Below are 25,672 nucleotides of genomic sequence, written 5' to 3'. Positions count from 1 at the left end.
AACCTCATGTTTGAAATTTTCCATTGAAGTCCACTGCCCCTTACTCCCTCCCCCTCCCGAGCCTTAACTTTTGGAGGGGAGATTTCTAGATTCCAACTACCCTTTGTGTGAAGAAGTGCTTCCTGATATCACTGCTGAACAGCCTAGCTCTCATTTTTAAGGTTTTGTCCTCTTGCTCTGGACACCCCCCAACATAATTAGTTTCTTTCTATCTACCCAATCGAATCCTTTAATCATCTTAAACACCTCAATTGGACCATCCCTTAATATTCCATAATTGGAGGAAATACAAGCCTAGTCTTTGCAACCCTGTCTTCGTTAGGTGAATCAGTGCTGCACCCCCTCCATGGCCAATAAATCCTTCCTGAGGTGCGGTGCTCTGAACTGAACACAGTTACTCCAGGTGCAGTCTAAACAAAAATTTATACAGCTGTAACTTGATTTTTTTTTATTATTTATTCATTCATGGGACCTGGAAGTCACTGGCTGGGCCAACATTTATTACCCAACCCTAGTTACCCTTGTGAAGGTGGTGGTGAGCTGCTGCCTTGAACCGCTGCGGTCCCTGTGGCCCATGAAAGTCCATGTCTTTCACCCCTTTGTAATCTATCCCCCTTTGGGATAAAGGAGAACACAATCATAATAGTTTAGCTTTTAAAGATTCATGTACATGGACCCTTAAATCACTCTGCTCCTTCATGGTTCCTCACTTACGATTCAGAAGATTTTACCATTAGCTATTGACAATGATTTCTTTTGTTTTAATTTACATTCCCTGGAAGAAGTTGGTTAAGTGCAGGAAATATCACCAAATAAAAACAGCTACAGAGAGCATCCTAATATTTCAGAGGCTTATGTTAACCTCCACATTGAGTTGAGTTTGACAAATGGATTTTGGAGATTAGTGGTTTTGTGCTGTTTCCTAGAGGAAGTGGTGAAATATTTACAACATTGAGAAATATCATACAGTGGCGTGCAGGGCAGCTTACGAGAACCTTGAGGACAGTTACTTTGGAGTAGGTCCTGACTTTGCACGAGACTAAAACGACCCATAGCGAGTAGCAGCCCTTTCATATTTCTCCACATTGTTATTTCTGTTGGATCTAAGCAAGAGAGATGCGGAAAGGGTTGCCAACTAGCTATTGCATGTTTGACTCTAACCTGCGAACTCTGAATTAGTGCCAGTGGGTGAGCTGATCGATCACTTACAAAAACTTGTTTCTGGTCCACAAGAAGCACCAAAGACCTTCAGAATTGAGATTGGATACATTGGATCCAGACTTCTATGAATACGTTTCTCAAATAAGTACTTCAAATCTCAGATTTGCTTATCCAGGGGAAAAGGAGCATGAAATTGAACTTAAAAGGCTTGTTCACACTGCAGTTGTACTTTGGTGTGAGGTAGTTTGCCTTTTCAGTAATACTGTGGTCCCATTATAGAAATATGTCAGGGTCTAGCACTTTACCAGAGATCCCTGGCGGTTTGGCAGTGGTAGACCCGCTCAGCTTCACTTTGGAATCATTAGTCTCTGTCACCTCCAAGTTGGTGCAAAATCAGTTTTGGATTTACACTAACCAGCTTGGGTGTTAAAGCAGCTTCACTTTCTCAGCAAGAGAGCTAGAACTTACTGCAGTGATGAAACTTTGGCCAATTTAAATGTTTATAATGCCATTGAGTTTACTTTGACTTAAACTCTTTGACTTGTGTGGCACAGTATTGTATATTGTACTGGTTATTGCATTAATGCAACATATACCTTTTAAAATAATGAGAACATTAAAGAGAGCCAAGTTCAGCAACACAAAACATGTTGTCTGCCAAGCTTTCAAAGCCAGGGCACCACTGGCAAAGGGATAGCTCATAAAGGAATTAACAGCACAGGTTTTTGCTGAAAGCTGCAAACTGAAAGTTAGGAAAAGATCAATGACTTTTTGTAAAATGAGGAAATCCAGGATAACAGGACACTTTAGATGTGACAGCCTGTTCTTGTTTTAATCAGACACAGTAAGCCTTTTGGGCCTAATGGTCTTCCCTTGTTTGATAGATGTGTTTCATTTCAACTTTACCTGCATTGCTTTGAGCACCATGACTGACCTGTCATGTCATTTTCCTTTTTTTTCTGGGACGAAATAAATACAGGTGGTTATCCATGGATAGCCTCACAGTTCAAGGAATTTTCAAGTCGTCTTCTCCACGTTCCTTAGATGCCAGCATTAACGTTGGCTTCAACTGTAGCCTGAACCATTTTCTTTCTGTTCTTGAGTTCCTTTGGCTGTTTCGAAAATTTCCGCTTCCAATGGAGCAAGTCCCGCCAACCTGTGTTTGGTGTAATCCAAGGCATTGTAGACGAAGCCTAAAAGGGTTCCACGTTTCACTTTCCATGCTATAGTGAGTTTGCCATCATTGTCTCCTTGAATTGGGAAACCAGAGTTCGTTTATTTAACGGTTATCGGTGCATTGGAAACTCGATCTAGAGGTATGTAGATTAGTGGCTTCTCGCCTTCCGTGTCTCACCAATAATCTGTTTCCTTCGATGTTTGCAGGCGCTATTTTGGTGAGAAGATTGGTTTATACTTTGCCTGGTTAGGCTGGTACACTGGAATGCTATTCCCAGCTGCCATTGTTGGCTTACTAGTGTTCTTGTATGGAGTTTTCACTCTTGATTACTGCCAAGTAAGGTAAGGATGAGAATTCATGTTTGGGGATTTTTTTTTTCATTTGGTCTTCGATGGGATTAAGTTGCATTTAAAGTGTTGCTTTAAAACAGGGTGAACTTGGACGTGTTTTTTGTTGTTGAAATTGTGCAGGCATTGAAAATTTGTGACCTAGCCAGATGATTGTTGTTAGCTGCGGCTCAGTGGAAAGTGCACACTCATCTTTGAGTCAGAAGTTCATGGGCTCAAGTCCCGCTCCAGAGATTTGAGCACAAAATCCAAGCAGACGCTGCCATTGCAGTACACGGAGTGCTGCACTGTCAGAGCTGCCATCTTTTGAATGAGATGTTAAGTCATGGCCACGTCTGCCCTTTAGGGTGGGCGTAAAAGATTGTGTGGCTCTACTTTAAGAGGGAGAGTTTTCTCTAGTGTTTCTGGCCAATATTTACCCCTCAACCAATGCCGCTTAGATTGTATGGTCATTATCACATTGCTGCCTCTGGGAGCTTGCTGTGCATAAATTGGCTACCACCTTTTCTACATTAACAATAGTCATTTCACTTGAAAAAGTATGTCACTAGGTGTGACATGCTTTGGGTTGTCCTGGGGTCATGAAAGTCGCTATATAAATACAATTGTAATCTCTACATACTTTGGCATAAAAAGCAGGTGAGGAAAAGTGAAAATGTATTTGCTAAACCCTGGTCACAGGTGGCTGGAATATACAGAGCTACGGGCCAAGTGCTGGAAGATGGGATTAAAATAGATAGGTGCTTGATGGCCAGCCTGGACACAAGGCCGAAGGGCCTGTTTCTGTGCTGTATAACCCTGACTCTGTGACAGTGAGCCCTGATGGATTTTATACCCAGCCACTTTTTTTATTCATACGTCCAGCTTCCTGCTAAAATGCACAAGGAGCTCTCCGCTCAATTTCTCACCCTGGACCTACTGTCAATCTTTGCAATGCAAATCTCCTTTTGTTCCAAATATAGTTTAGTTCACATCACCAGCACGTCACCTGCATTAGTTACTTTTCTAAAATATTTTGAAGGATAAATTGCTCTGAATCAGTTGGATATTTACATGTAGTGCGCTGTTGGCTAGCAGCAAGGATGATATCAGTTGCTGAACTGTTTCTGATGATCTGTGTAGGCACGGTATCAATTTCACCATAAGTAAAGCATAGATTATCAATAACGAGAAATGAAGTATCTTGCCATTTTAGTTTAGAAAAATTTGTCACTTTTTTATTTGTTCATCCCCCTCCTCCAGAATTTAGCATTTCTCTTTTACTGGTTTTGATCAATCCAATGCTGTGAAAGTAGATGCAGCACACAAGGAGACCATTCAACCCATTATATCTGTGCTGGCCCTTCAAAAGAGCTATCCAATTAGTTCGACTCCCCTTGCTGTTCCCTGGAGCCCCGAAAATGTTACCCTTTCCAAATAGTTCTCCAATTCCTATTTTAAAAGTTGATATTGAATCTACACGCAGCGCAGTCCAAATCATTATAACTCAGAATTTTTTATTCTCCCCTTTTCTTTGCCAATTGCTTTCAATCTGTCCTCTGGTTGCCAGCCCTCCTGCCACTGGAAACAGTTTCTCCTTATTTACTTTGTCTAAACCTTTCATGATTTTAAACTCCTTTAACAAATCGCCCCTTTAACTTGTCGTGCCCTAAGGTGACCATTTCTAGGTCTCGCCATGTAATTTGAGTCTCTCATCAGTGGTCCCTCCTGTATTAACTCCATACCTTCAATGTAATGTCATGTCTCTTCTTTCTTCTAGTAAAGAAATCTGCCAAGCAACAGAAATAATTATGTGTCCTCTCTGTGACCAGCATTGCCGCTACATGCGGTTGTCATACAGCTGTGTATATGCCAAGGTATGGTATTCTACCAAATCTGGTTTAATGACGATGCAAAAAAAAAGTTAAGGAATAGTGGGTAGATTTACAACTACTACAAGGTATTTTGGAGCATTTGCTTGTTACGGAAACCATTCTATCCTAAGCCAAAGCTGGACCTGGTGTTTAAAGTGTGTCCGGTTTATACTGGAAGTTAAACTTCCTCTTCCCATTGAGTTGGAACATGGTCAGCATGAAAGAGGATTGACTTATAGTTTTGTTTGTTAAATCTTTGCCATTTGGAAAAAAAAGGGAAGAATCCAAAGATTGATTAACCAAAGCTGATCTTGAGCATTTGTTGTGCTTAAGGAATTTAAGGGGTGTAGGACCCAAGGACATTCAGCCCCTCGAGCCTGCTCTGTTAGAGAAAGGCTGAGCTTTCACTTGACTCCATCTACCTGCTTCAGGTCTGCAATCCATAATACCCTTCAACAAAAATCTACCCATTTCCTTTTAGACACTTTCATTGGTTCCCAGGGCCAGATTTTCAATACTGAGGCTGAGATTTCGCAACATTGCAGGCCTGCCTCGGTTTAAATGGTCCTGTCCCGCCCAATTTTCTCTCAGAGGTAGGATAGAGTTAGGCCCGCCAACCCTGGAAGCGGATCCTAGGCAACCACAATAGAGCCCCGGGTGAGACAATTGCATGCTACGTGGCAAATGTGAAGCAGTTAACAGAACGTTGTGAGTTTGGTACATCTCTAAACGACGTGCTCAGAGAGCGTTTAGTGTGTGGTGTGGATGAGGGCACGATTCAGAAGAGATTATTGTCCAAAGTGAATCTGGATTTCAAGTAGGCGCTAGAGAGCGCTGGCCATGGAAAGCGCAGTAAGAGATTCAAAGGCAACACAGGGCATGCAAAATGGCGCCACCCTCCACATCGGGCAGAAAACCCCAGCCAAAAAGGGCATATAGATGCAAGACTGCCGAGAAGCGGGAAAAAAACCCCCGGCTAGCTGAAAAGTAAGGAAAAATTAACTTAGCAGCCAAATTGAAGAATAATTTCAATAGAGGTGGAAATGAGCAGTCTTTTAACGATTGGCAGTTTAAAAAAACAAATGATATTTTCACAGAAATGGACATCTAATGAGGAAAGATTCAAGCAAACTTGCAAGTAAAAGAAAACGCCCAGTGAGATCTACAATGTAGAAGAGGCTGAAACATCAATTTCCAACCTTTACTCATTGTTCAATCTGAAAGTTGGAAAGACAGAACCAATATTTGTCACAGTGAAAGTAAATGGCAAAACCTGTTAGAATGGAAGTGGACACAGGAGCTTCCACTACAGTAATTGGGGAACATACCTTCAAATATTTGAATAATGGTGAATATCAATTAAGTTTAGAAGAAACAGCTGCCAAACCAAAAACATATATACAGGTGAAGACATTCAAGTAAAAGGCAGAAGCAGAGTGATTGTCCATTATGGAAGCCAATCAGCAAAGCTACCCTTGATGGTGGTAGCAGGTAAGGGGCAGGCTTCCTGGGGTGAAACTGATTAAATGAGATTTAAGTTAGAATGAGCTGAAATATGCCAGTTGAGAACAAGTGGGTTACCACTTTAAAAGTATGCCATGGTCTTTAAAGAGGAACTTGGGAAAATCATCTCCGCTGTAATAACATACTTTGGGAAATGTCATCAAAGAAATCTATTGAAATGGAACAGATGGTAATGGTTTATTCTAACCTACATCAGATGGCGTGTTAATCGAAGCAGTCCAGCAGAGGGTGTTTATACCTTAAATTTTGACAGCTTTACCTATTTTTTTTTAACATTTAAAGAGTTGGGGATTTAAAAGACTGCAGATCATGACACTTAAAACAGACTTCGTTCACCCTTCAAGAATCATGACTCCCATACTACAGGTTAAGGCTCTTGAAACAGCCGAATGGGATCTTTTTGAACTCAGCACTAATTTCAAATGGCCCTGCTGAGTTTGGGTTTTCTGCCTGTGTAGTTCACACCCTGCCCCCTTCCCCTGCCAGGAAAAAAATGGGATCTGTTGGAAATGGGGGCTGGACTTCTGCACCTGGGCCCTGCCCACCATTTTTACACGTCTCTGGAGTTAGCCTAACTCTGTGACAACCTGCTCCCAGTCTTGGCAGCTTTTTTTAAGAGGAGAGTGTTCCAGAGATTTTTGTGAGGGGAATTCAGGCCTATCTTCTTCCGTTGTTTTTTTTAGTCGTTTCAGTGCAGGTTGAAATCTGTGGAGTGCAATATCTCCATCAGGAAGGTCACAGTGAAAAATTTATAGAGCACTGTTCCTGGGCTTATCAACACACTAACTAGCGAGAGCTAATATAATGCAAAATAAAAACTGAAAAAGCTGGAGCACTCTGGTCAGGCTGTGGAGCAAGAAACTGTTTTGGGTCGATGAATTATTTTTGGCAGAACAGAGTACTGATGATAGATGAGCAATCTAAAATGTTAGCTCTGTTCCTCTCTCCACTGTCTGACTAGCTGAGCATTTCCAGCACTCTGTGTGTCTGTCTTCCAGTTCTTACACAAGAGCTAAAATACCGCAAGGACCGAGGGTTCTTTATCCGTAAACCATAAGGCCATATACCAATTATTGGAACTGCACACAAACACAGATCAGGTCCAGCGAGCCAGCAGAGTTCAGTTCATGCCCATTATGAATGGCTGTAAACCTCTCAGCAGTCTGTATCAGCAACAGCGTCTGTAAAATCAATATGATGCTCTCTTGGAAAAAAAGGGGACTTGTGCCTTCAAGGCTATTTAAAGAAGGATGATCTTCAGAGCAGATGATTGCCAAACCTTCCCCATTAACAGGAGGAGGCCATTTGGCCTGCGGGAACCAGCTCTGCCATTCAATCGGGTCATTCAGTCGGGTCATACCATAGGTGCACCTCAACTTGGTCTTTGCTCCATATCACTTGCCCAAGGAAATCTATCGATTTCAGCTGCCCCTCTGCATCCACAGCCTTTAGAGAAAGGGAGTTCCAGGTTTCCAATACACTAGTGTGAAAGACAGTCAATCACATTGGTTTGAGACTGGAATCGCAGGTCCAGACCAGGTAAGGACAACAGGTTCTTCCCTGTAGGACATTTGTGAACCAGTTGAGTTTTTTTTACATCAATATAACAACTTCATAGTCATTTTTACTGAGACCAGAAATTTATTTCCAGATTGAATTCAGTTAGACAGACTCTCAATCTGTATTGTGGAGGGTTTAATAATTTTCCACGAGCTGCTAGGGGTTGGTTCCCTGAGTTAGTCGTCCAGGCCTCTGGATTATTAGTCCAGTAATGTGACTGCGACACGCTTGTTTTCCTCTCAGATCTATGACTGATGGCCAAATTATCCTGTACTTTCCATTTGGTATTCCAAAGGGACATTGGAAAGCTCTGAATACTTCAAGTGAATATCATATTTCAAGCACAGTCATTTAAACAACGTCCGGCAGTTTTACTGAAGCAGGTTGTTTCAAGGTTCTGAGGAGAAAATGAAATTTTCAGAAATCTGTTTATTGAGCTTAGGCAGGAAATGGGCAGTGTTATTGGCGGTGCATTGTGGGATGTGTGGAAAGTTCGATCCCAAAGAGAAGTTGGCTAATTCCTAATGTGTCCAATAATGAAAGAATGTTTTCCATTTGCAGGTGACTCATCTCTTTGACAATGGAGCAACTGTATTCTTTGCTGTTTTCATGGCTGTGTGGGGTAAGGTTCCTGCTGCTGAGGAAATTATGGGATAGAAATGGAGCTTGAGGGGGTGGGGGTCGGCGGGGGGGCGGTGGGTGCCATTAGCAAATTGACAGCTGGTTTTACAGGTTGCCTGATTTTCCTTCACCGTTGATTTTTATATTGCTATAATTTTGATACCACACCACCAAAATGTGTATATTATCAAGGCATTGATGTGGAAAACATCTGCTTTGTCATAATTAAACATCACTCTCTAAAATAAAGTTGCGTTCGGGCAGTGTTGCTCCTTCCCCACTCCACAGCCATGACAGGATGGAGTTAAGAGGTCATTTCATGAGGCCCCAAAGCCACTAAGCATTCTTACTAATGGATTGCAGAGCTGAAGTTATAATCTCACCCTGACCTGTGCTCTCACTGACCCAAATCCGTGTCAACAATACAATCTTGGAAGTTAATTTTCAATCTTTTAATTGACTTGCTTTCTTTGGCAGAGGTGGAATCTGGGCATTTTGAGTGTCTGTTAAGTATTCAAGGTCTAATATGCATGAGGGTGTAAAGTTGGCTTGAAATCAGGTGTAAATAATGGTGAATACATTGTACTTATAGTCCATAAAAAGGCTATTTGACCTCATTGGTCTGTGCTGGTGTCTTATGCTCCACAGTCTCCTCCCACCCCTCTTCATCTCATCCTATCACCATGTCCTTCTATTCCTTTCTACCTCATGTGTTTATCAGCTTCCTCTTAAATGTATCTATATTATTCATCTCAATCTCTCCCTGCTCTCTGTTGTAGTATGTTCCACATTCTTGCCATGCTCTGGCTGAAGAGGCTTCTCCTGAATCCTTAGATTTCTGGCTCCTGGTCTCACCCAAAAGTGGAAAAATCTTCTCGACGTCTACCCTATCAAACTTAACCATAATGTTAAAGACCTCGATTAGATCAACCCCTCCATTCGCTCTTTTCTAGAGAATAGCTGCTGAGCCTGTTGAGTTCTATCCCAACCCACAAACCTGCCCAAAACATTAAAGTTAAAATCAGGACCTGTAGACACTATACAAAAGTGCAGGACACAGCTCCTTCACCTTTCCCAAAGTAAAGTTTGTTGATTTATATTGTTTCTTTTTTAAAGCATGCCTTGGTCTAGATGTGGGCATATTGAATGGACAATGTTTGTTGTGTTTATCAATCAGAGTTCAGGTGTCAGCGAGAAGGAAGTGGAACAAAAATCCAGAGCTGAGTACAACTTGGCAGACACGGGTCCCCGGGTAAACCTGCAAGGCTGGTTGTGGGGGGAGGTGGGGGCATTTAAAAGCCCCATGTTTTTCATATCAAGTGCGTTACACCTGTTCAAGTTCCATTTGCAGTCTTTTTTGTTCCCAACTGCTACCAGGTACAAATCATGTGCTGTCTGTCCATTTCTGCACAATTATATACTACAGAAGGAGGCCGTCTGGCCCATTGTGCTTCTTCCAGCTCTTTGAAAGAGCTATCCAATTATTCCCACTCCCCTGCTCTTTCCCTCTAGTCCTGCAGCTATTTCCTTTTTAAGAATTTATTGAAATCCCTTTTGTAAGATCCTATTGAATTTACCTCCACCGGCCTCTTAGGCAGCACGGTCCAGATCATCATAACTCACGATTTTTATTTATATTTTTTTAAAAAAGCCTTATCTCTTCTGTTTTTTTTTGCCAAGCATCTCAGGCTCTTAGAAGAGGGCTATCTGTTTTGGTCAGCAGTGAGGGACAGGAGGATGTGACTGTCAATGAGGCAGGTAAAGGGACAGAGCCGCCAGTAGTGGAGGAGCCTCAGACTTCACGGTTGTCCAACTGGTTTGAGGTGCTCATAACCTGTGTGGCCAAAAGTGAGGCCTGCAAGATGGATGAGCTGGTTGGCCACAGCATCATGGTATAGGAAGCTGTTCAAGCAGGGGGAGCAAAAAGGAATGTCATGATAATAGGGGACGGTAAAGACAGGGTGATAGACACTGTTCTCTGCAGCCAAGAGCGAGAATCCAGAATCCTGCATTGCCCAGTGTCAGGGTTTGGGACATCTGCTCAGGCCTGGCGAGGAACTTGCAGCGGGAGGGGAAGGATCCAATCGTTGTGGTCCATGTAGGATAGGCAGGACGAGGAAAGAGGTTCTGCATAGCCAGTTTGGAGTCAGGCATGGAATTAAAAAGCAGAACCTCAAAGGCGATAATCTCTGGATTATTACCTGAGTCATGTGCAAAATGGCGTCGGGTCAGTAAAATTAGAGACACGAATGTGTGGCTCAAAGTCTGATGCGGGAGAAGTGAGTTCTGGTTGGTGGGGCAATGGCATCATATTAGGGAAAGTGGGGGGGCTGTACTGTTGGGACATTCTACACCTGAACCATGCTGGGACCAGTGTTCTAGCGAGCTGCATAACTAGGGAGGTGGAGAGGGTTTTTAAACTAAATGGTGGGGGCAAGGGATCACATTTGGGAAGATGTGGTAAATCAAGGAGTAGAGACAAGGCAACAGAAACAGGTATTAATATGGGAACTGACAAAAGAGATCATGACTGGAAGGGACAGAAAAGTAAATCAGATAAGGCTAGAGGTTACAAAACTAAAAGGACAAAACTAAAGGCTCTGAATCTGAATGCATGTAGCATTTAAAACAAAACAAATGAACTGAGTACAACTAGAAATAAGTACAATCTGATAGCCACTACAGAGACGTGACTACAGGATGACATGGATTGGGGTCTGAATATTGAAGGGTATATGACATTTAGGAAAGAGGGGAAGCTAGGAAAAGGTGGAGGGGTGGCCCTATTCATTCATGATGGTATTAGCCTCATTAGTGAGGGATGATGTAAAGATGTAAATTCAGGAGACCAAGTGGTTTGGTTAGAGATGAAAAATGATCAAGACAAAGAAGTCACTTATGGGAATGGTGTACCCTTAACAGTAAGCACATGGTGTTGCGCAATGAGATGAGTAAATTAATGACCTCATAGTGAAGGTGCCTCCTAGGTAGCAATGATCATAATATGATTGAATTTTACATGCAGTTTGAGGGAGAGAACAGTGGGTCTAAAATTAGTATTTTCAACTTGAATCAGGACAATTATGAGGGATGAAAGCAGAATGCAGCTAAAGTGAACTGGCAAATTAGGTTAATGGATAAGTCAATAGAGATGCCGTCACAAACATTTAAGGGGGTATTTTGGAATATACGAATAGATGCATTCCAATGAGAAGAACAATCCAAGGGGAGGACCCGTCATTCATCAATGAAAAAAAGTTAACGATGGTACCAAACTTAAGAAAAAAGCATTTAATTGGATGGCTGGACAGAATATTAAAAAAACAGCAGAGGATGACTATAACATTAAGGAGGGAATGAGAGAAAGCTAGTTAGAAGTATAAAGACAGGTACTAAGAGTTTCTAAAGATATTTAAAAACAATTAACAAAGTGAGCGTGGGTGCTATAGTGAGTCTGGGGAATTAATAATGGAAATAAGGAGATGGCAGATAAATTGAGCCGGTATTTTGCATCCATCTTCACTATACAGGGTACAAGTAACATTCCAAAAATGGGTGTAATTCAGGAATTGGGAGGGAGGGAGGAGCTTGAGAAAATTACAATCACCAGGGAAGTGGTACTTAGCACAAGTCCCTGGGTCCTGATAGACTTCAGCCTAGAGTCTTAAAAGAAGTGGCTAGTGAGACAGTTGACGCTTTGATATTAATTTTCCAAAATTCCCTAGATTCGGGGAAGGTTCCATTTAGATTGGGAAATAGCAAATGTAACCCCTTTATTCAAAAAGGGAGGGGGTTAGAAAGCAGGTAACTACAGGCCAGTTAACTTAACACCGGTCATAGGGAAAATGTTAGAAGCTTTTATTAAAGACATTATAGCTGAGCACTTAGGAAAAATTCAAGGTAGCCAGGCAAAGTCAACATGGTTTTGTGAAAGGGGTATCATGTTTATTGGAGTTCTTTGAAGAAGTAACATGTGCTGTGGATAAAGGGGGATCCAGGGGATGTGCTGTACTCTGATTTCCAGAAGGCATTCGATAAGGTCAAAGGTTATTGCTGAAAATAAAAGCTCATGGTGTAGAGGCTAACACGTTGACATGGATAGGAGATTGGTTAGCTAACAGAAAACAGTAGATATAAACAGGTCACTTTCTAACGAGTGGTGTGCCACAGAGATCAGTGCTGGGGCCTCAACTCTTTACAATTTACATATAAATGACTTTGATGAAGGGACCGAAGGTATGGTTGCTAAATTTGCATAAAGATTGATAGAAAGTAAGTTGTGAGGAGGACACAAAGAGGCTACAAAGGGATATAGCTGGGTTAAATGAGTGGGCAAAGACCTGGCAAATGGGGTATAATATGGGCACGTGTGAAATTGTCCATTTTGCAGGAAGAATAAAAAAAGAAGCATATTGTCTAATTGGTGAGAGATTGCCGAGCTCTGAGGTGCAGAGGGGTCTGTGTTGCCCATTTAAGATAAGAGGGTCATGAGTCTTTGGAACTCTCTTCATCTAAAATGGGTGGAAACGAAGTCTTTGATTATTTTTAAGGCAGAGGTGGATAGATTATTGATAGCAAGGGGGTGAAAGGTTATCCGGGGAGATGGGAGTGTGGAGTTGAGGTAAAATCACAGCATGATCTTATTGAATGGAAGAGCAGGCTCGAGGGGCCAAGTGACCTACTGTTCTTAATTTGTGTTTTCGTATATGTTCTCGCTTCTTAATTGTAGAAAGACAGCACGTTGCAGTGACATCTGATCGTGTGCAAGCTCCGCTTTGAACAAGCTTCATCTTGTCTTGATTTATTAACCAACAAAGCGTTTTAGTTCCGCATAGAAATGATAAAAGCTCCCCTTTGATCTCTTTCTCCGTGAGAACCTAATAAATGCTGAGGTTTTGTGGCCTCTGGGGGGCCTTTGAATCTAACCTCATCTCTCCTCTCTGTCTTGCCTCAGCCAATGTGTTCCTGGAGTTTTGGAAACGGAGACGAGCAGTTATTGCTTATGACTGGGATTTGATTGACTGGGAAGAGGAGGAGGTTAGTGACGAGTAACTAAAACCTGGAGAACTGTCAATCACACGTTCTAAACTTGACTGTGCTTGAGGGAAGCCGAATATTTTTTAAAGATGTAGAAGCCAGCAGTTCCAGTGGGTCAATGGAATTAAGTCATGAGGTTTACTGGTTCCCCCTCAGGAAAGCTGATTGGCTCAAATGTCCGATTAATTAAAATCACAGAATCACGTGATGATCCAAAATGGTCAGAACTGATCAGCTTTCAGCCATGCTTCTGCTGGCAGCTCTTTCTTTTCTTGCCGAGTCAGGAGGTTGTGCGTTCAAGACCCATTTCAGAGACTTGAATACATACAGCACCAGCGCTGAGGGAGTGCTGTGCTGTTGGTGTGAGCAGCAAAGGACAGCGCCAGGGTGGGTTACGCCTGAGGAGCGCCGTTGGTGGGGAGGATGGCACTGTCGGAACATCACGCTGTCGGCGGGGGCAGTGCTGGGGGATGTCGTGCTGTCGGTGGGGAGGGGGCAATGCCAGGGGAGTGCTGCACTGTCAATGGGGAAGGGGCAATGCCAGTGGAGTGCTGCACTGTCGGCGAGGATGGGGCAGAACCAGGGGAGTGCTGCACTGTCGGCGAGGAAGGGGCAGAACCAGGGGAGTGCAGCACTGTCGGCGAGGAAGGGGCAGAACCAGGGGAGTGCAGCACTGTCGGCGAGGAAGGGGCAGAACCAGGGGAGTGCAGCACTGTCGGCGAGGAAGGGGAAGAACCAGGGGAGTGCAGCACTGTCGGCGAGGAAGGGGCAGAACCAGGGGAGTGCAGCACTGTCGGCGAGGAAGGGGCAGAACCAGGGGAGTGCAGCACTGTCGGCGAGGAAGGGGCAGAACCAGGGGAGTGCAGCACTGTCGGCGAGGAAGGGGCAGAACCAGGGGAGTGCAGCACTGTCGGCGAGGAAGGGGCAGAACCAGGGGAGTGCAGCACTGTCGGCGAGGAAGGGGCAGAACCAGGGGAGTGCAGCACTGTCGGCGAGGAAGGGGCAGAACCAGGGGAGTGCAGCACTGTCGGCGAGGAAGGGGCAGAACCAGGGGAGTGCAGCACTGTCGGCGAGGATGGGGCAGAGCCAGGGGAGTGCAGCACTGTCAGCGGGGCGGTTCTGTGCTGTTGCAGGGGTCAGGGCCACACAGGTCAGGAATTCCAACTGAGTTTTTTACCCTATTGCAGAGTCTGAACCAACAGGGGCTTTAAGAACTGGAAATGTTTATCTCTTTCCTGCAGGAAGAAATCCGGCCCCAGTTTGAAGCAAAGTATTCCAAGGAGGAACAGATGAATCCCATATCTGGAAAACCAGAGCCTTATCAAGCTTTCACAGACAAATGCAGCAGAATCATTGTATCAGCTTCTGGAATATTTTTCATGGTTAGTCAATTACATAACATCGGCTTACATAGAATAAACTCCAGAGGAAAGGCAGTTCAACCCACAAGCCCCTGCTCTGCCTGTGTCTCCTCCCATTCCATCTGCTTCATCTCAGCCTATCCTTCCATCCTCTTTTCTCTCATGCACTTGTCTGAAAATATTGAAGCTATTTGCCTGTCATAGCGGATTCCACCTTCTAGTCACTCTCTGGGTAAAGAAATTTCTCCTCGTTTTCCGACTGGATTAATTAGTAACTCTCTCTCTTGTGTTTAGGTTTTGGATTCTCCCACTAGTGGAAACATTTTCTCCAGGTCTACCCTGTCCGTACCATTCATAATTTTAAAGACCTCGATCAGCTCTAAGCCCGCTCTTTTCTCAAGCGGAAAGCTCTGATTTGTTTCATCTTTCTCGGTAGCGCAAACCTCCTCCGTTCTGGCACCATTCTTGTTGATCTTTGCACTTTCTCCAGGGCTCTTGGTCCTTTTTTCTTTTACAGTATGGAGATATGTGAGAGATGGTGGCCGAGAGTGGGCTAATAATTCAGAGGCCCAGGTCAGTGCTCTTGAGACATGGGGTTAAAACCCACCATGGCAGCTGGTGGAATTTTAAATTCCAATTGATAAATCTGGAATTGTAAGGCCAATCTCAGTCTTGGTGACCATGAAGCTACCGTCAATTGTCATAAAAGCCCTTCTGGTTCACTAATGTCCTTTTTTAGGGAAGGAAATCTGCCATCTTTACCCAGTCTGGTCTACATGCGACTCCAGACCCACAACAATGTGGTTGACTTTTAACTGCCCTCTGGAATGGTCTAGCAAGCAACTCAGTTGAAGGGCAATTAGGGATGGGCAACAAATCCTGGCCTTGCCAGTGACACCCATATCCCATGAAAGAATAAAGAAAAAAAGCTATGCAAATGCCTGAGATTATCATTGTGTGGCCTGTGAGGCGCAGGTTTCCAAAGTATTAGCTGCTTAGACAGTCCTCCTCTCTGCCATGTGCTGTTAACATTAATCCTAGCTAATCCTTCAGTAGGATGACATGAAGAGATTGTTCATGCTAGACCCATCATTCACCATGTTGACTGCATTGGCAGGAATTAAATCTCCAATGCATTTTTTTTTAAGAGCTGTGACTGAATCTGTCAACAAAATTGGGTTATCAATAACTTAGCTCATGGACAACGAGTTCAGAATTTGACTAATTCCTGATGCAGTTGAAAGTGTATAAATGTCTTTCTCTGCTCTAGTTTATAGGAATAGTCAGTCTTCCTAATGCAATCAAACAGGATAAAATAATTCTTTTGAACTGAGGATACGTAGGGATGTGCCATGTCAGTGGAAGGACAGCCAGAAAGTTCCGAAATCGAAAATGCTAGCTTTAGTATGTGAGTAATAAGACATGACATGTGGTGATTGGAGTGTGTCTGGGGAGGAACGCGTGACCTTGAGCCTATGGGTCCCAAAGCTCTCCTCCACTGGGGGCTTTTCTCTCACTATCATGGCTGAGCCTGTTGCAGACTCATTGATAGAGATTGAGCGTTGTGATTGGTCAATGGAATGTGGGTGTCGCTGGCAAGGCTGGTATTTATTGGCCATCCCAGTTGCCCCTTGTGGAGGTGGTGATGAGCTGCCTTCATGAACACTGCTGCAGTCAAGGTGGTGAAGGTGCTGTGGTGTTGGGAAGGGAATTCCAGCACCCTGACCCAGTAATAGGCAAGTGGCTAATGGTTTCCCCAAGCCATGAATCAGACCCCACCTTTCCTTTTCAATTGAGACCGATAACATTTCAGCTAATTGATTTAAATTTGACAATCTGTCTCTGAATTCCCTCTCTTTAGATCTGTATGGTGATTGCTGCTGTCTTTGGAATCGTCATTTATCGGGTGGTGACTGTGAGCATTTTTGCTGCATTCGAGTGGGCTCTAATTAGGAATAACTCGCAGCTTGCTACAACAGGAACTGCAGTCTGCATCAACTTCTGCATCATCATGCTTCTGAACATGGTAAACTCTCTTAGTCTGGAAAAGAGATGCTAATGTTATTTAAATTGCATTTGAACACTCTGTAGAGAAGTTTATCCTGCACTGCTGTGCAGTGCACCGAACTCATGTCTTGCACTATTTATATATTTTGTCTGGTCATCTCTGTGGAAAAGCATTGCAGTGGTACTTGATGAAATGATTGCAGTGAATGATCTACTTTGGTTTCATAATGGATCCAGATTCCTTTTCATTTAATGAAACCTGTTTTGAGGCTCATCGGAGAGAAATGAAATTGAAGACATCAACCCAGAGGTCAAACAGTTATTTGTGAAATTAAATTGGAACTATGTTTTATAATTTTTATATTTAATATAAGAATGCTAATCCAGACTAAAACAAAATCTCCATCTTGTTGTCACATTGGCACTAAAATTGATCCCTGAGTTGTTGCTTCAATACATCTTTCAATTAACAACATAGCTGTAAAAGGATTTAAGTTAAAGGTGAGGAAAGCCAACAGGGGCAAGGATAGATCTTTTGTTCTTACTGCTGACAATATTGTGTTATTGAGACAGCAAATCTCTCTTCCTTTTTGAACCTATGTTCTCGTTGGCAAGCTGCCTGTTCAGCAGAACCAGCTGAGACTGCAGAACGCGATTAAATTGATTCAAGGCTCTGGTTTGTAGAACCTAGCAGCCATTCAGCCCATCATGCCTGTGCCAGCCCTCTGAGTGTACAGCCCCATTAATGCCACTTCCCTGCCCTTTTTCCCCCTTAGCCCTGCAAATTGTTTCCTTTTCAAGTCTTTATCTAATTCCTTTTTAAAAAGTTTACTGTTGAATCTGCATCCACCAACTGGAAATACCTTGTACGGCTACAGAAGCTTTAACATATTGGACCTCTGCTGTCAATTCCAACAGTCCAGGTCTAGCCACATGCACAGAGTATTGTGGATGTTCTGTTGTAGTTGGCGTCGCAGACTATCAAAGTAAAGGCATCAACACTTAGTCGTAAATAAATCAGGCTAATTTTATTACCATACAGAGGAGACCGTCTCTCGCCTGTGCCAGGGAATCAACTCAACCTGTGTTCGTTCAAAGAGTAAATTTATTGCCACACTTGTTCAGCCAGCTGCCTGTTTCAGCATATAGCTGCCTCTGTTCAATCCATCAGCTCCCAAGGCCATCTAGCAGTAGCTACTCATTTAGTTCCCTTCTGTGTTTCACTCCCTTCCCTTGACCCTGTCATGTCCTAAGTTTATCTTGAGCATGACTCTGTCTCATACTTCTCAACAACAGCTTGCAGCTATCAGCTATTTACAGCATTAGCAGTCCCCAACTTTGATATCATGAAATGCCATGCTTCTGCACTTCAGTTGGCAATGCCTAAATCAATTTGTGCATTTTCCAAGGGTTCCGCAGCTCAGATTTCTGTCAGATAGCAATTCCCATTCACTTCTCTTTACCAAAATCCAACACTGGGTGACAGCACTGATTGTGCCCATGAATCCTCTGTGGCACCCACCTCTAGTGTTGCTGTTGCCAAGTTCATACTCTTACAGCACAGGAAGAGGCCATTTGGCTCATTGTGTCTGCGGTGGAGTGTTGCCTGCACTGATCTTTCCCCGTCGCCCGCTTTTTTTTTTTTCTCCCCTTTGAGTACACCCTTTTGGGTAGCCCATTCCAGAACATTAAAAATTGGAATTGTTTTAAAATTAAATTGGCTAAGATTGATGAGACTGCTGGTGACTGACTGACTGACTATTTTGAGTGCAATGCCTGTCCAGCAGATCAACCTTCCTCACAAGTCACCGGTCAGTCTCCTTTGTCAGCTGGTCATCTCTGCTCCTTACTGACCCTTCCCAATAGCCTTGCTCAAGTTAAAGGCTTCAAATGAGAGACAGCATAGGATCACTGTCTACTGATTACTCAGTTATAGTTATCATCTTGGACCCTCTCTCCTAGTTTGGCTCACCCTATCTTCCTTCGGAAAGGTGATGGATGTTTACCATCTCAAGGACACCTGTTGCATTTAAGGTCCCAGAGAGCACATGTCTGAGTGCAGCCCCCATGGAATTCAATGGATTACAAACACACCAAAATGAAGGCTGCAGAAAGAACAGTTGGTTCCTCAAACCTGTCTTGGTCTAAATTCTGAACTCCATTCTCCCAACCAGGCAGCCTTGGGGCCTTGGTTTAACACCTCCTCTGAAAGACAGCATCTCCCACAGTGCAGCACTCCTTCAGTACTGCACTGGGGGGTCAGCCTTGATTTTTGGTCTCAAGCCCTGAATGGGACTTGAACCTGGAACCTTCTCGCTCGGGTGAGAGAGCTACCAACTGAGCCACAGCTCTCAAAGACCAGGGTGAGGGTGGTGTAGAAGCTCAGCTGTTCGATTCCAGTGAATTCAAATAATCAAACTTGCTCTGTTGGTTGCTGACTCCCCTGAAGAGTAACACTTCCTAATGCTGAATTTAATTGTGTGTGAGTAACTTTTACCTGTGAACCCTGAGCCTTCCTAGCGCAACTAACTTGAGTTACCTATATGGATGGATTGAATCTAATCCTTTCAGTGGGTGGGATTTTCCGGTCCCGCACACTTTGGGAATCGTCAAGGATGGAACGAGAATTTGATGGGCCAGCGAAAGGTCCATTGACTTCGCGGTGGGTGGGACCGGAAAACCCCGCCCATCATTATTCCGAACATCAGTCTGGTTAATTAGACGAGCTAATTGTGAACTTTGTCAGTTGCACTTGTGGTTGAATATCCAATTCAGTGAGGCACCATCCATTCCGCGAAAGAGGTTTAGCGATTATTGATATGGGAAATTTTAACCGGCTACCCTCCCTTAACTGACTCTGAAGGCAGAGCAGGGTTCTTGCAGTGGGATTTGTAGCACTATGTTTCCTGGGCTGGGCATTTCGATGATTTTTGGGACTAACTGTAATTTGGTTCTGGGTACCGGATCTCGGGAAGGATCCTGATCTTACCTTGGAGAGGAGATTCACCAGCGTAATGCTGGGGCTGAGTGGGTTAAACTAAGGCTATGTTGAAAGGCTAGGCTTGCTTTCCATTGAGTTGAAGAAGCAACCTGGCTAGGGTGTTAAAGGTGATTTAAGGATTTGATGGGGTAGACGGGGAGAAACTATGGTGAGGAGTGCCCAGAACAAGGGGGAAGAAGCACAATTTTAGAGCCAGGCCGTTCAGGGGTGATGAAAGGAAAAACTTCTTCACACGAAGAATAATGGAAATCTGGGACTATCTCCCGCAGAAGCTGTTGAGGGTGGAGGTCAGCTGAGAATTTCAAAAACTGAGGTTGATGGATTTTTGTTAGGTAAGGATATTGAGGGATATGAATAAAAGCAAAATACTGTGGATGCTGGAAATCTGAAATAAGAACAGAAAAACTCAGCAGTTCTGACAGCATCTGTGGAGAGAGAAATAGAGTTAACATTTCAAGTCTGTATGACCCTTCTTCAGAGCTGACGAGCCAGGGATAATTGAGGGATATGGAGTTGAGGTACAGATCTAATTGGCTGGCAGAACAGGTCAGAAGGGCTGAATGGGTCTGCTCCTGGTCCTGGGTCTAGATGATGGGAAAGCAGGTGTTGGGGACCTAATGAGGTAACCAAAGAGAAATGTGACAGTTTCCCAAATGATTAGGTGGGGAATCAGCCATTCAATTTCCTAACCAGTGATTCAACACCCTTCAAACAAATTGCAACTTAAATCTTCTCTCTGGTGTCCCTTGCACCCAATGTTTTTATAGTGCAAATAACCAGAAATATTTTGCCATTTGCAATTATAATAATAACAATATATACATGTGTTATATACTCTCGTTGCTTCACGAAACAGGGTGACATCAGTTAGGGGTTTGGGGGAGAGTTGGGGAGAAATGGGTTTTTGCCCCACCCCCTCAATTGTTTTGAAGTCAGTCACCTCTGGAGAACAGCCCCCACTCCCAGAGGCTTTCATCTCTTAGTCAGTCTTCCTACTTGATAAGTCACCAGTTCCTAGCTCGTTCTTGCTACCTGCCAAGTTGGCTTAATCTTTAGTTTCAAGAACCCACCAGCACCGCAGTTGACTAAACACAAACTCTGGGTGACTGAGAAGTGGGGGGTGGGGAGCTGGCAAAGTGGCTTCTGAAGGGTTTCCTGATACCCTCCACCTGATTTATCCCTTGTGAGTTTGGTTACACCTCGTGCTGTGAGCTCAGCATCATTACTCAATTAAGTAAAACCACATAGTGACGTGGGAGAACTGGCCACAACCAAGTTTTATGTCTCAACAATAACTTATTTAAAATATTTATTTTTCAGCTATATGAGAAAGTTGCTCTTCTTCTGACCAATTTAGGTAAGTGCTTATGCCTTTCTACTGATGGCTTACTTCGGAGAAGGTTAATACGCGGGTTAGTGAAATCTCAAAGACACGAGGTAGAATTAACCATCACTGTGACGATTGGTGGAAAATTAATGGAAATGGATGAGCTTCTCGTGATGAACTCCAGTCAGCTTCCTATTGAGGGCAAACCCCATGGTCTTTGAGGATTTAATGATGATAGAATGATACAGCACAGGAGGGGGCCATTCGGCCCATCGTGCCTGTACCGACTCTTTTTAAAAGAGCAATCCACTCCCAGTCCCAAAGCCCACTCCTCAGCTCCTTCCCCATAGCGATGCAAAATTTCTCCACGTGTTTAACCAATTTCCTTTTTGAAGGTTACTAATGAATCTACTTCTCCTGCCCTTTCAGGTAGCGCATTCCAGATCACAACTCGCTGTGTTTAAAAAAAAAACCCCAGAAAATATTCATCTCCCCTGTCGTTATTTCTAATTAACTTAAATTTTGCATGTCATTCGGATGAAAACTATAAGCCATTATAACAGAAGTCTTGTGCTGGTTTATTTGTAGATGTTAAACTTGGAAGAGGTTCAGACTCAAGCTTGTTGTTACCTTCCTAGTTTTAGGTTGTTTAATTTCTCCTATTCCTGAGTGTGGTACATTGCTTTACAGCCAGGAGATCGACATCAAAGCTTTACGCTGATGTTACCCATGATGTAATCCTGAGTAGATGAGACTGCCATGAGGGTGAATTCCCACTTTTTTATTTACCCCCCCCACCCCCACCCCCACCGGCACCATCTCACACTCTTAAGGCATGAGGGGGAATGTGAGGGGGAACCTTTTTTACACAGGACATGGCGATGACCTGGAACTCGCTGCCCACGAGGGGCAGGGGGGGTGCAAGGGGTGACGATCAATGATTGTAAATTGCAATTGGATGGGCACTTGAAGGAAATTAACCTGCAGGGCTACAGGGATTGAGCGGCTGAGTGCAACTGACGGGATTGCTCCATGGGGAGCCGGCATGCACTCGATGGGCCGAGTGGCCCCCTTCTGTGCTGTAAATGACCTCACACCTCTGCCACTCCCCTCCGCAGCTTGGGCTCCATTCTGTGCCCCCATATGGCAGAGTTAAAATCTTTTTAAGTTTATTGTGTGGGGAATTTGATTTTTTTTTTGGCTGGTACAGAAGGGGGCAATTTAAGAACAATTATTAAATGGAGAAAATATTTTCGCCTTACAAAGTTCATGTGCATTAAGACTGAATGAGACACATGGGCTGTACCTTCCTTAACCACTTCCCAGTATATAAGTATCCAAAATCCCATGTTTTACCCTAACCTGCCCAGTAGGAATAAATCTTGTCCTTTGTTTCGCACTCTGCCCATTGACTCCATGTGTTTAAAAGAGAGTCCAATCTACCCCCTGGGCAAGTCGGGTTCAAATCGGGTCTTAAATGTATACACATTTAAACAAATGTCTAATTGTCCATGCTCTGAAATGTCCTATGACAGCTAGAGTCGTCTAATGCACTATGGCAAGGAAACAGATTGCTGGACTCTAAAGGTGCCAAGGGTTATGGGAAGAGTGCGGGAGTACGGTGTTGAGATAGAGGGTCAGTCATGATCGTATTGAATGGCAGGACAGGCTCGGAGGGCAGAATGACCTTCTCCCACTCCTATTTTCTATGGTCTTATGGTACTGTGTGGGATTGGGAAAGAGGAGGGTTAGAAGGATGATGGAGGGACTGACACCCCGAATACTTCCTCCTGCTTTGGCCTTTGGTGATGATTTTATCTGAAGTAACTTCCAGGTCTGAGTAATTTATCGAAACAGAAATTCACATTACGGCATATCTATCAGTATGAAATAGCAGCAAAAGTAGGCCATTCGGCACCTTGAGTCTGCTCTGCCAAGAAAAGTAAGGATAAACTCTTTTTTTCTGGTGTAAAACCGTCATTAAAAGGTTCCTACAACCTGGGAATGAGGCCTGAATATTTTTGTTCCTCTCTTTTACAGAACAGCCTCGGACTGAGTCAGAGTGGGAGAACAGTTTCACGCTAAAAATGTTTTTGTTCCAGTTTGTTAACTTGAACAGCTCCACGTTTTACATAGCGTTTTTCCTGGGCAGGTAAACCCTTTTATTTGGCATTGGTCAGATTGTTGTTTTTTGAGAGGAAAGCCATGGTCAAGCAGTTCTGAACGTGCCGATAATGCATAACATCTGCGTGCAAGTTTAATGAGCGGGGGGGCTTACAAAAGTGAGGCACATACAACCCCCGCATCCCTGGGACTCTGGCCTGTGAAGCTCGGCGAGTTCCATCTTGATTTTACTTATCCGTCTGCTGATTGCCCTGAATATTGTGGGTCTGGAGGAGGTTCGGAAAGAGCTGCCCTTAGTTGCCTTGGTAAATCCCCGGATCAGAACTCTGACGCGTTGGCATCGTCAGTTTAAGATTTCATCCGCGGATGAAGGAAAGAGTGAATTTCAACTCTAAAAAACCTTCTGACGCTCCTGAGGCCCCTCAAGATGCAAGGATACAGGCCAAGAATAAAATACTGCGGATGCTGGAAATACATGGCAGGTCTGGAAGCGTCTGTGTTGGGGGTGGGGGGGGTGGTGGTGGGGAGGAAGAAACGGAGTTAACGTTTTGAATCTTCAGGTCTTCTGAAGAAGTCATTGGACTCAAAACATAAACTCTGTTTCTCTCTCCACAGACGCTGCCAGACATGGGCTGCTTTTACTTTTTGTGTGTTGTTTACTTCAGATTTCCACCATCTGCAGTATTTTGCTGTCAGACGGGTAAAATTATGTGTTTCTGTAGTAGATCCCTGATACCTTTTTTTAAAGGATGAATCTGCAGCTATTTTATGATCAATGGAGCAGTATCCTCAGGATAAATGAAGCAGAAATCGTCTGGCTCTAAAAGATGACATATTCGAAATTGGATTCTTGTCCTGATCAGACCTTTCCCGGCTGACATTGGTGTGCTGCTTTTGTTTTTTTTTTTGAGTACTTTCCTGCAAGCTCATTCCGATCAACACAAAATCTGGCACAAAATAAGGCTGTCAGTCCCTCCTCAGTCAGCACTCATGTCATAGATTTTCTCCCACTTCCATTGCCAGTCTGACTATTAAAATCCACCGGTTAACCTCCTCCTTTTTAGTGAGACAGGTTTCCTTCCTCCTAAACCCCACCACCCCTGCATTCCCTGGGGAAATAAATCGAGATATGTGTTGCTGATGCCTCTCTCCCTTCCTTCCTTAACCGATTGCAATCATTTTTAACCCTGTCATCTGACCCCAGATTTCCTGAGAATATATAGCATTGTCCCGGGGAGGGAAGTATTTCTTTTTTTTTAACTCCTCACCTTCTTTTCCAAGAATTTTGCTCTTGAATATAAACCCACTAAGAATATCACAAGGAAGCACTTTCCACCTTTTGCCTCCCTCTATCCCCCTTCATTTTTCTCTGACTACTCGATGCAGTAGTTTGCTCCCCCTGTCGACGTATTTTCTAATTAACTTTTCTTACTTTCTGTCCTCAAACGTTTTTAAGAATCTAAGAAATAGGATTGTGGCTGATCTTCTGTCTCGACTCCATTTTCCCAGCCCCTTTCCCCCATTTCCCTTTCGATCCTTTTCACAGGATGTGGGCATCGCTGGCAAGGCCCAGCATTTGAGGCCCATCCCTAATTGCCCTTAAATCGAGTAGGGGCTTGCTAGGCCATTTCAGAGGCCATTTGAGAACCAACCACGTTGCTGTGGGTTTGGAGTCACATGTAGGCCAGACCAAATAAGGATGGCAGATTTCCACATCATGATGGGTTTTTTTATGACAAACGATAGTTTCGTTACTGAGACCAGCTTTATATTCCAGATTTTAACTGAATTTAAACTCCACCCAGCTGCCATGGTGGAATTTGAACCCATGTCCCCAGAACCTTTGGATTATTAGTCCAGTGACATTACCATGATGCCACCATCTCCCCTTAACTCTCTAATGCCTTGAACATACTCATCTGGATCAATTTCAAAGATTCGCAACCCTCTGAGTGAAGAAATTGCTCCTCCTCCTCTTTGTCCGAAATGACCGACCCTTTGAGGATGTTCCCTCGTTCTAGATGTTGCAGCCAGGGGAAAATGGCATCCGCCATGTCAAGTCCTCTCAGAATCTGATGTTTCAAAGAGATCACCTGTTAAATTTTCTAAATTCCAGTGAATAAAAGCCTATTTCGTGCAAACTCTCCTCATAGAGCAACTCTCTCATGTGACAGAGATCAATCTATTGTTGCACTCCCTCTGAGGCAAGTATACTCTCCCCTGGGTATAGAGGGCAGTACACAGTACTCCATGTGCTCACGCTAAAGCCCTAGATAATTTCAGCAAGACTTCCTTACTGTCATACCACAATCACCTGAACATAAAGGCTAACAAACCAGCTGCCTTCCTATTTTCTGGCTGTTATCTGCATATTAACTTTGATTTGTGTAAAGGCACACCAAAACGTTTACTGGTGTCTCACCTGTTTTTTTTTTTAAATGCTGCTTTTAAATCACAAGATTGTAAGAAATAGGAGTAGGCCCATCCAGCCTCTTCAGCCTTTGGGTCAAAATCCTGGAACTCCCTCCTTAACAGCACTGTGGATGTACCTACACCACATGGACTGCAGCAG

The 25,672-nt window shown here is 43.7% G+C and overlaps 1 protein-coding gene across 1 annotated transcript in view; it reads left to right on the top strand.

The window, feature by feature from the left end:
* LOC121293083 (anoctamin-4) overlaps positions 1–25,672 on the top strand; it is a 170,415-nt gene that overhangs the window by 115,815 nt on the left and 28,928 nt on the right. The window contains exons 14-21 of the mRNA XM_041215679.1: positions 2,545–2,679; positions 4,445–4,541; positions 8,184–8,244; positions 13,198–13,280; positions 14,522–14,662; positions 16,503–16,667; positions 20,970–21,006; positions 23,017–23,128. Of these exons, the coding sequence (XP_041071613.1) occupies positions 2,545–2,679; positions 4,445–4,541; positions 8,184–8,244; positions 13,198–13,280; positions 14,522–14,662; positions 16,503–16,667; positions 20,970–21,006; positions 23,017–23,128 (831 nt within the window). The remainder of the gene's footprint in view (positions 1–2,544; positions 2,680–4,444; positions 4,542–8,183; positions 8,245–13,197; positions 13,281–14,521; positions 14,663–16,502; positions 16,668–20,969; positions 21,007–23,016; positions 23,129–25,672) is intronic.

This window comes from Carcharodon carcharias, chromosome 21, assembly GCF_017639515.1.
Source record: "Carcharodon carcharias isolate sCarCar2 chromosome 21, sCarCar2.pri, whole genome shotgun sequence".
Lineage (NCBI taxonomy): Eukaryota > Metazoa > Chordata > Chondrichthyes > Lamniformes > Lamnidae > Carcharodon > Carcharodon carcharias.
The sequence above is the reverse complement of the archived record's forward strand: the minus strand, read 5'-3'. Positions and strand labels throughout refer to the sequence as shown.